The following is a 12336-nucleotide window of genomic DNA, read 5'->3' on the forward strand; positions in this document are numbered from 1 at the left end:
ATTTAATTAACGGATTGTCTGATGTCAGGTGGTGTGACTGGGAACGTGCTGATCGACCTTATAGATTTCATTCTCTTTCTCACTTTAGGGGGTCGTTGGATGATCTGCAAGAAGGATAGGTATGTTGTAATAAATATGTATCTGTTTTTGTTTAGTTGTATTATTATTTGGTGTGTAATCCTCTTTTACTTTCAATGTGTCCAATTTGTTTGGGAGGCTTATGCAATTGATCGCACTGAGCCAGACGTGATTCCTGTTGACATCCGTCAATGTTCAGTTATATGGAGTGCCACAATGCTGCTGATATCTTTCGAATGCGTTGAGTGGCATGCATCCAATAGATTAAAGAGACAATTTGGTTTGATGTAGGGCATTCCTTATCAAGAGCGGGATCTAGGTGAAGTACACGGCGTAGTACTGACTAGACCTAAGAATCAAGATTGGTCCGTAACCCACTCTTTTTGGGTGATGCAATGGACGAATCGGTATAGTTATGTTCTTGTTGATCCCCTGGTGCCTTCACATATAGCATCCTTTTGAAATTTACAAATATTGGTATCGAGGTACATATGATGTCCACTTGCATTTGTCAGATCTCGTATTTTAAGAGAACCAGGAGGGCAATCCAGTGCATAATCATGAGAATTAACAGCAGCAACCATTGACATCACCACCGCTATCGCCACCGCCACCACCATGTTCACGGACACAAGCACAACAAGAACCTGAGAATTTTACACCATATATTCCTCACACACATTCCTCGAATTATTTTACACCATCAATCCCATTACATCAATAGTATTGGAGTGCTCCACAGTTTGAATCAGGGGATCAAGCTTTGTTTTAGCCAGCTGCTTGGATTCATGGCTCCGGTGCTAAATCACTCACATTCAGATAATTAAAGAGACATTCCCACCGACCAGGGGGCGCAACTGAGTGGTATTGCTTCAGGTAGGAGGTCCTTGGATTCGAGACCTTGACGTCGCACTTCTTCTAGAAATTTTAGAGGTAGACTATTTGTTGACTCGAGCAGGAGTGATGATGCCACGGGAGGGATCATACAAAGCGGGAACTCACGGCGCATTCTGATGGGTCTAAGAAATATCTAAAGTGATGGATTCGTATCAATCGAAGATAAGGCCAACACCATCACGTGTCACCATATGTTGTCGCAAGTTACAAAGAAAAAAGTGCCACGCTTTGGATGTCTCTCCCTCCACTATCGCAAATGCAATAGGCACAATACTGTTATTGCCATTCTGTGAAACTGCAACCAACAAACAACACTATATTTTCCATATAAATGAGTCCCGTCTACCTGCACTACTGGCTTGCAATTTCTGAATGCTCTAATACAGGGGTAATAACTCAAGAAGACTCGATGTAGTACACGGATATTAAAAACCAAGTCATCCTTGCTGGTACGCAAATGAACGACTGCTGATGGCTCCTTATGACACATGGTCTTAAACCATATGGGGAAAGTGTCATACGAAGCTTCTCAATATGCAAAAATTGACTCCACTGCCTTCTGCTTTGTTAACCATGATTTGTGATAATTTATGGTGTAGTTAAATTTTGACTGTACTTTCACAATGACTGATTTTACCTTTATAGATGGGTCAACTTCTGCTAATGACTTTATTACTTCTGCAATTGTGTTGGAACGCAGCTTCGAATAATCTTGAGAAATGGTGGTCCTAGTACAAGTGTGACTACCATTGTACCTCTTTATCTCCTAGCAGTACTTGCACATTTTGCTAACCCTGATCAGCCAATCACAACCTTCTGTATTGTGTACATTTAGCAGAGAATGTCGTTGGTTCTGACTCATACATCCAATAATCTACACTTCTACGGATGGTATAATCTTTCGTCGCCTTAATCACTATCCTCCTAGAACTGAATTCCATTCCCACGGTAAATTCACCATCTGTCACAATAGGAACCTCTGCTACAATCACACCACAAAATATATATTTTGATAAATAATTATTAAATATGTGGCTTAACATTTAAAATCTATCTATGAAGTATAAATCAATATTTGTCATTATCTAAAATATAAATAAAAATAGGTCATCAAATGCTATTTAATAATTAATATCCATACAAAAATACGAAATAATAAATTAAAAGATATACATAAATACTTAATAAATAAATATTAAACAGGTAATTATATGCTATATTTTAGATATTTAAATAACTATTAAATATTTGTTTCAAAGGTTTAAATCTATATATAAATCATAAATTATAATTCAATATTTGTCATTATCCAAATATAAATATATATAAAAGTAATCAAATGCTATTTACTAAATTAAAAAATATACATAAATAATTACTAAATATATATAAACATGTAATTATCCTATATTTTAACTAAATAAATAAGTTATCCCATGATATTTAATAAATTATATTTCACAGATCATATATGTTGGTCATGTACCCTAATCGATCTACAATGTTAATCTATCATACAAATATCCAAATTACATACCTGCATTTATATATTGAAGAAACTCCAGTACATGTATGGCCTCCAAATCCAACGAGCGCATGAAAGTCAGTTCCTCAAACGGATGCTAGTTTGCTAGTTCATTTGCCCCATCTGCCACATTTGCCTTCATAGTACCGTCAGCTTGATCTTCGTCTATACCCGAATCAACGACCTCATAGTTACTTTCAAACTCCTCCTTGCTATCACTATTATAATGTTCCAATTCAATATCTCGGTCCGCTTCAGATTGCTCGAACTCAATATACAGCTTGATGAATTATATTTGGGGCCGAGTTTCAATGTACACTGAAAACATTTCTTGCATGCTCGCTTTCATCGGTTACATATTTGGTTTAAAATTGAACGAACCCACCAAACACAGATATAGGATATCTATGCAAAATACATGACACTCCTAGATATTTGAGAATCCATACTCTCACAAATCACACATTTTAGTTCTTCAAATGACAGTATGAATGGAATAATAATATCTAATGGATTCTCACATACAAATTTTACTCCTACAGATGTTTGTAATAAAATTTGTCCATGATAGTATACGTTTAACATAACTCTATCATTCATAATAATATACTCATATTGAACACTCTCAACCTCGGTATTATTTCTTTTGAAACAATGGAGAGGAAGAACAAGAGGAGAGGAGTTTTAGAAGATCCGAAAATTGAGAGACGAAGAAGAAGAAGTGAAAGTTCGGCTAAGTTGGGGTATATATAACCAAAGAAATCGAACGGTCCGAAATTTCAAATTTTTTTAAAAACTCAAATTCAACCGTCCTATCGAATTAAAAAACAAATTAAATACATGAAATCGGCATGTTTGATTTCCATACCCAAAAGATTAAAAATTTTTGTCCCACACAAATCGGACCATCTGATTTGTGTTCTTTTCTCTCCGCAAAGAAATCGAATGATCTAATTTCTTCTCTGACAATTCAAAAAAACACCGCCATCACAACAGTATATAACCCTCTAATATTTATAACCCAGCGTAACACACCGCTAATTTTTATATAAAAAAATTAGCCTATATTAATTCTAAGAAGTAGAAGTTAAAAATAATGATGCTTTTTTATTGTCCATACGGTATATATAAATTTTGTACATCAATAACTAAATTCGTTATAGATTAAAAAAATTTTTAAAGATTTATCGAATGTTTTTTTTTTTTTTTTTGTTAAAAAAGATGACGCTTTTTATTTTATGATTAGCGCCCCCACATAATTATTGTCCAATCTAAGAACAAACGTATATAATTCTCATCATTAACATGAGTTTTTTTCCCACAATATAATAAGCTGTAATTATTCTTCTATATGTCGATTAAGATCCTATTCTGCTATATGTCTCTTAGATTTTTGTATTTATTTCACGATTGTTATTATATATATTTGTACAGTTTATGTCATCTTAATTTTCATTATCAAAATTTTTATTATCTATCTTAATTTTTGGTATGTTTTTTATTTTTTAATTCGGCAAATTAATAACTAATTCGTCGCGGATAGAGATTTATGGATGGCCAATGAGTTATTACATGCACAAGGTAGAATTTAAACTCCAGACACTTACTTAAATGGACTATTGAATTAATCATTGGACCAATCCAACTTCATCATTTTAAAATTATTTTATTATATTTTTTTTTCTGCTATCATTAGATTTGCCAAGTCATCCTCATCATTTTAGTGTGTTTTTCTTTGGTAAAAACATTTGAAAAATTTTTAAATGTACCTGAAATACTAATATTTCAATAATTTTAATCGTTGATTTTAATTAATATATATAATATATATTTTTTGTAATTTAAATTAACTACTAAAATTATTGAAATACCAATATAAATTATGATACACTTAAAATTCTTCCAAAACATTTTATAGTAGTTTTGTTTTTTGGTCCAGTAGGTTTTTTGTTTTTGGACAAACAATTATAGTTGGTGTTTTTTTAAGTTGTCGAAATTATAGAAGTTCTTTGCCAAATTCCCTTTAATGGCGAAGGTGGGTTTCCCAACTTAAAATGACCCACTACAACTCACCAAAAAATGGCCCACTAAAAGAAAACAATTGGAATATATGTTTTTGGTCAAGTAATAGTAGAAGACTTAGTAAGAGGTTTTTTTTTTTTTTGATATGGAGGCGTTGGTGGAGTATAGCAGCGATACGGGGGTTTATGGTGTTTCACCGAGATGTGACGGCGGTGTAGAAGAAATCGGACGCACCGATTAGAGAGAAGGAAATCGGACGGACCGATTTCATGACGCGGAAGGGGCACAAATCGGTGGGTCCGATTTGAGTACCCTTGCCCACGCGTCACGCATGCACTTGGCTTCTTGGTTGGCTCGTGATTCTCTATCCCAAGGACCAGTGTTTCACCTCTCCCAGCAGTATCTCTTTCACTCTCACTCTGGTATCCCTTTCGTCTTGCTCCCAACTCCACCACTTTCCTCATTCTTCACCATTGTTGGACCACAACAATCCTCCAAAAAAATTTAAAAAAAATGACAAGAAGATCAAAATTTAAAGAAGTAAATCAACCAGAGCTTCATATTGTTAATTATCTTGGGCATCCAAATTATGTAAGTTTTTATTTTTTAATAATCTGATTTAATAATAATAATAGTGATAATATTAGATTTTATTAGCAATATAGATTATAATGGCACTAAGCAGAGATTAAGCATGTATGTATGTATGATTTTATTGTTAGGTAGTTAGAAATAGAAATTAAAATAGAAATTAATTATGTATGTATGTATGATATGGTAAGTTCTACCGTTGAATTAGATTTTTTTATGCATATTGGTTAAAATAAAATGAAAAAATGAATGAATATAATGAATGAATGAAAGAAGAAGGAGAATGTGATATGTACATATTAGATTGGAGTAGATATTAATATATTGCTGTTGTTATTATTAGTATTAGTAATTAAATTTAATTAATTATTATGATAAATAATAAAAATTTAATAAATTATTTTATTTATGATCATTAATAATTAAATTTTAATTCAGTAAAATTTAGACAATAAATTAGTAATAACTAAATTTAGATTAGAAAATTAGTATGCTGTGTTATGAATAATAATAATAATAATAATAATAATAATAATAATAATAATAATAATAATAATAATAATAATAATAATAATAATAATAATAATAATAATAATAATAATAATAATAATAATAATAATAATAATAATAGTAGATACCCATTTTGGTCCTCAAAGAATTTCAAATTGAACACTTTAGTCCCCAACTAAAATTAATTACTCGATTAGTCCCTAACAATTAACTCCGTCAGTCACTTAGGTCCTTTACTCCGTTAATTCTAACGGAGGACAAAATAGTCCCTGATCTCCTCTGTTCAAAAACGACACTGTTCTCTCCCAATTTCCATCATATCTCACATAACACTAACAGTCTAACAATGTAACTTCAAACTATACATTGCACACTCTATAAATTTAATGTTCACAAGAAAAAAAAATTCTCGACGGGTTGAGTTGCTGATGTGGTTTGTAATTTTTGAAAGATTGAATACTAGAGATAGATTATATAAGTTTAAGATTGTACCAGAAGCGGAATCATTTTGTGTCTTATGTAAGGATAGATTAGAGATGGTATATCACTTGTTTTTTCATGTGATCGTATATGGAAGTTGTGGGGATCAATCTTGGTGGATTGGAGTGTGATTTGGGTTTGGCCAGGAACCACCAAAGAATGCTTTGAGGTGTGGATAGATAGAAAGATAAGAAAAGATATGAAGAAAGTGTGGATGGTATTATTTTTTCTGTAATATAGTGCACATGGAGATGTAAAAATAACATTGTCTTTAATAATGGAGTGTTGGTATTAGAGAAGTTAAAGGAGGAAGTTGTAGAATGCACAAATCGATGGTGTCAAGATCGATAATATAGGAGTAATTGATGTACTTATGAGTGCAAATATCAAGTCTAAGGTGAATAAGAAGACATATGAAGTTGATTTTTGATGCATGATTTACTGATCTATGAAAAAGGCCAATAATTCTGCAGAGTAAAAGTTGGAAGGAGAATGATCATGATTTGATGTATAACTGATCGGTTTCATCTTGAAGTGTCTTTGGAGGAGCTAAAATTATTATATTCTTTTGCTCTTTGTTTGCTATTTTATGCTAGTTTTTATGTTTTCTTTGTAGTTATTGCTCTATTTTTGTTACTATTTTGTGGAACTACGCCCACTTTGTTTAGAATTGGGTGGAGATGTAATTATCTAAAAAAAGAAAAAAATCCTCAACTTGTTCTCAACCAATTTATACTCAGGAAACTAATGCCTATGTTTCTCAACTAGTTGTCGTCTTCGATGGATCCTATGAATCCAGACAGCAAGTCATTTGTTAAGACTCCAAAAGAGAAGGAATGAAGCACTCGGTGTCTATTTCAAATGAGAATTTGCATATGATGTCGAAGGAGAATCTTCTCATGATGATGTCCTAATATCCAACAATCTATATTGCTTGCGGAGTGTGGAGAAAGGCGTGCCCTTGGAATAGTTGTGGAACTTGGTCTTGAGGATGTCGTGAACGTTGTCGGAGTTGGAGGTGATGTTATCAAAGACGTGGAAGTGGATGCTTTTGGTGGATGAAGTGCAGAGGAGGTAGATGTACCAGTCACAAAGATTTAGGAAGTGTGTGGTCCATGACATGTTGAGGTAGGTGCGACATGTGTGATAATTACACCATGGCTTGAAGCTAAAGAGGAGGAAGGAAAAGATGGAAAAGAAGACTGTGAAGGTGAAGAAGGAGAATATGAATATTAGAGTTATGCGAGATATGATGAAAATTGGGCAAGAACAATGTCGTTTTCGAATAAAAGGGTCAGGGATCATTTTGTCCCTCGTTAGAGTTGTCAGGGATCATTTTGTCCCATGTTAGAGTTTTCAGGGACCATTTTGTCTTCCGTTAGAGTTGACGGAGCCAAGGACCTAAGTGACTGACGGAATTAATTGTTAGGGACCAATCGAGTAATTAATTTTAGTTGGGAACTAAAATATCTGGTTTGAAATTCTTTGAGGACCAAAATGGGTATATACTCTAATAATAATAATAATAATAATAATAATAATAATAATAGAGGCTGATTTACTGTGTAAGGTTAATTAATAATAATAATAATAATAATAATAATAATAATAATAATAATAATAGAGGCTGATTTACTGTGTAAGGTTAATTAATTTTTGTTATAAGGTAATGAATATGATTGAAGGATTTTTGTATAATAGATTTACTGTGTATGTTTGAAATGCAATTATGCTGGGAATTAGTTATAATGGACACGTAAGGATAATTGTGTTACGGTTCGCTTCAGATTTCTCAAACTCAATATATAACTCGATGCACGATAATCGGTGGCGATTTTCCATATACATTGAAAACATTTCATGCATACTCGCTTCATCCGTCACGTACTTGGTCTGAAATTGAACAAACCCACCAAACACAGATAAAGGATACCTGTACAAAATACACGACACTCTCCTAGATCTTTGAGAATCTATCTTCTCACAAATCACACCTTTCAATTCCTCAAATGACAATGTGAACGGAATAACAACATCTAATGAATTTTCACACACAAATTGAACTCCCTCATACGTTTGTAATAAAATCTGCCCGTAACAATAAATCTTCAATACAACTCTATCATCCATAACAATATACGTACTTGACTATTCTCAATCTCACAGAAATTTATTTTACAAGAATGAAGGAGAAGAATCAGAGAAGAGGAAGAACATCAGCTGAGACCAGCGATGAAGAAATGGGGCTTCTGTGATTTCTTTCCAGTTTATGTTTACACTTACAGGCAAATCGGACGGACCGACCGCGTGCACTCACAAATCGGTGGGTCCGATTAGTGCACCCCGAATTAAAAAAAATTTCGACCACTAGAAATCGGTGGGTCCGATTACTGCACTCTTCGGTTGGAAAAATTGGCTATCCAAAAATTGGTGGGTCTGATTTCATGCAACTTCAACTTCTCCCTCACACAAATCGGTGGGTTCAATTTGTGTTCCTTCTTCTTTCTACTTGAAATCGGTCGGTCCAATTTCTTTCCCTCCAAATTCCTAAAAGCAACGCCGTCATAACAGTGTAATTCACCCATAATGATCATAACCCAGCAGAACTCACACCACCAAATCATATCCAAAAAAATCAGCCGACTTAGTAAATGCTAATTGTTTTTGGTCAAGTAATACATGTTTCTAATGTACACAAAAAAAAATGTTTATAATGTAATACACTTATTTTTATATTTAAATTGTAGGGAAAATTGTATGATAATAATACTCAATTTAAGATTTTAAAATAGTATATATTAATACAGGTGTAATAACATTCGATGTACCAATAGCATTATTGTAAAATTCATACAACTTCTAAATTCTAATACATGAATTATGAAAGTGGTATCCAAAATTACATTCATGTTTTACTTTCTAAGATATTATTGTTGTTGTTGTCGTTGTCATATGCAGAGTTACTGCTATCAACAAAGCCAAATGTTTCTAGGAAGATTGTAAACAACGATTTGCCTTTTCTCTTGTGTTGGTAAACTGCACAGATGGTCTGTATTACGGTGAAGGCGAGTGCAAAGACTGCACCTGCAGTTGTCACTCCCACAACCCAGCTTGTAAAATAGTTACGCACCATTGAAGCCCTCTTCTTCGCATACCTTGATCCAACATACTCATTTGCCTCATTGACAGCTTTGTACAAATAAGACTCACTCGAATCCGGTACTATCTCCTTGGCAATGTTGTTGATCACTTCCGCCACCTCTTCATCGCACCCCAAAGAGTGGTTAAGCACTCCATTCTGGTGGAGAAGCGCCACATCTTTTGGTGAGTTGATGAGTCTGTTGAAGAAGAACATGTATGTTGTCACGTCAGGGTAGCATCTCTTGTGGCACTTTTCAAAGGCCACCATGTTGCGAAACACGGTTCCTCTGTGGTCGCTTATGTGAAGAGTAGGAATTGTGAGTTCTTTTACCAATTTTTTCAATAATTTATTTCCAAATCTTATATCCAGCAGTTTTGGTGTGTCATGTGTTTTGATCTTCACACCGGACTCGACCAGCTCGGTTGCGGTGTGAATCATGTTGGTTTGACTCCCTCTTTGATCTCTGCCACCAATCACAGGCCTTACACCGGATCGAAGAATGTCCAGCAAGTGCTGCAATTCGAAATCTGCTTTCACAGTTTGCGGAAAATTTTTGCTGGAGCCGGATCTCAACAAAGGGTAGAGGAACTTGAGGGCAAGAGATTCAAGACTTGTATTTCCATTATTTGTTATCTCGTACAGTTTTGTTAATACAAACAATGGAATCTGGTTCTCCAGCATTATCATCTCGCGGCGAATGGTGGGTAGCATCCACCTGCTGAGATCATCGACTTTGTTGAATTCGCTCTCTGAGAATTCTCTCAAGAGTTGAATAATGAATGAACCATCAATCATCATTATTTCTAGAAACTCATCGCTGCTGAATTTGATCTTCTCCGCGTAGCATTCACGCGCCTTGTCCTGAAGCGATTCGAGTTCTTTAAAAGCTTCGTCGAGTTTGGCTGATCCGTTTGGACCACTGGGATCGAAGAGACGCCTAAAGAACCTCATCTTGATGTCTTCCATTTCTTTCAAGTGTGGTCTTCCATGGTGGTACGGACCAATTGCTATGTTGTTGGGTATGTAGGCTTTTGGTTCCACCTGTCGCATGTTTCGTGGGATCCTATATATGCAAACATGTTCACTTTCTTTTGGATTCCCTCCTTCTAACCCTTCTCTAATGTGACCCCTCCAATATGGGTTTATCTCTGCACTACAGTGGAATTTTCTTTTCATGAATTTGTAATTGTGATGAATGGCAAATCTAATGAGATTATTGAACCCCATTGCTATTGATTTGTTTAGAAAGAAGGTAATTAACTAATAACAAGTTTAATTTCCTCTCTTGTCTTGCGCAAATTGAAACCACTCAACAACCCCTTTTGAACACAACAATTGGCCATTCTTTAATGTTCTAGTCAATTGTGTGTTTATGTGGAACAAATTAAAGAAAGTTTAATTATATTTTTTACTGGGTGGTTGTTGGTGATTTCTCCATTTTATTATTTTATTATATTAAAAATATCATTTGTATATTAAAATGAATTATTAATATATTTATATATAAATATATATTATTTAATTTATTTTTAATATATATTTATATTTTAATATATATTTTATATTAGTGGTTAATTTTGAAGGATTGAATAAAAGTTCACTGAGCAATTTTTGCAAATGTGATATTATTAACCATGCTTTATTAACCTGGTCCAAACTTCATCCAATACTGTGTTTAGCCTTGCAGGTTGACCATTGAACATCTGAAGTGAAGATGTAAAATTGTTAAGGTTTGAGAAGGTACAAAAATAACCTTATACTCCAATAATAACTTGATAATTAAGTCTTATATTTATATTAATGCGTATATTTATAATAAGATATCTAGTTATATCCCCATAACAAAATAAAGAAAAATGAGCGATAATAAAATAAAATAAATTAATACAGGTTTATGTCTTTATTAGGAGTTATAATAATATTAACAAATAATTTTGTGGGGCAAACGATAATGAGAATTATTAGATCATTTAGAAAAAAAAAATCTCTAATTTTTTAATTTAAAGAAATACAAATCTTTGACTAATTAAAAATATAAAAATATTTCTAATTTTTTAAAATACGAAATATTTAAAATTTTTTGTCCAAAATATATAAAGACAAATCGATTTTTTAGAGAAACTTAAATATCTCGTATTTTAAAAAGTGAGAGAAGTTTTTATATTTTTAATTAGTTAAAAATTTATTTATCTTCGAGATAAAAAGTCAAGGACTTATTTATCGTTTATTTAATTCTTTAACAAATAATTGTTTAAGTAAAAAAAAATCTTACCTAATGAAGAGATAGTTGGGAAAATAACAAAATCCTATATTTTTAATTACAAAATTAATAAACTTGAAAAAGATGGATTATTTTGCAAAAGAATTTTTGGACCTATAAACAATAAAATTTGTGCTTGTGAAAATTATCCAGTGATCGGAGAAAAAAAAAAAGACAACTAAAATTTTGCGAACAATATATTAGATAGAATTTGTTGATTTTTGAATATATAGATATCAAATGGGCTATATAAAACTCGCATGCCCAATAACTCATGTGTGGTATTTAAAACATCTTCCTAATTTTATCGCGAATTTTTTGGATAAACCTCTTAAAGAATTAGAAGGTCGCAGTTTACACCATAATAGTGCTTGTTGATGAGAATTACTTCGAAAACAAAAAAAATCAAGTCAAATTTATTTACTTGAGTTTGATTTATTTATTCTAACAATTCTAATAAAATAGAACTGGATCTAATATAAGTTGGTGATCAGAACGTATATGGATAGGATTTATAGTGGGGTCTCGAAAAACTATTCCTTAAATTTTTTATTGAGAAAAATAAAGAATTTAAAATTTTTTAAATAAAAAATAAAATTTTTAATTGAGATATGAATCAAAGGAGAACAATTTTCTTAATTTTTAAGAAGTCTCTGAAACGAATCACACTACTTTTATCATTAAATTATACCCGTTACACATAATTAGACCTTTTATCAAACTGAAGACTGAGTCTATATTATATAGAAGGATAATATATTTGATTAAATTATTATTTAATTTTTAATTCTTATTTATTATTTTTAAATAAAAATGATTTTATGTGAGTAG

General features: G+C 32.5%; 1 protein-coding gene across 1 annotated transcript; it reads right to left on the bottom strand.

The window, feature by feature from the left end:
• Positions 1 to 8916: 8916 nt before the first annotated feature.
• On the bottom strand, positions 8917 to 10517 carry LOC107637723 (UPF0481 protein At3g47200-like). The gene has a single exon (XM_016341080.3). The coding sequence runs from the start codon at positions 10470 to 10472 to the stop codon at positions 9009 to 9011; it is 1464 nt and encodes a 487-aa protein (XP_016196566.1). The 5' UTR covers positions 10473 to 10517; the 3' UTR covers positions 8917 to 9008.
• Between the last annotated feature and the right edge of the window lie 1819 nt (positions 10518 to 12336).

The sequence above is a fragment of the Arachis ipaensis genome, chromosome B4, assembly GCF_059453495.1.
Source record: "Arachis ipaensis isolate K30076 ecotype BB chromosome B4, ASM5945349v1, whole genome shotgun sequence".
NCBI classification, from domain to species: Eukaryota; Viridiplantae; Streptophyta; class Magnoliopsida; order Fabales; family Fabaceae; genus Arachis; species Arachis ipaensis.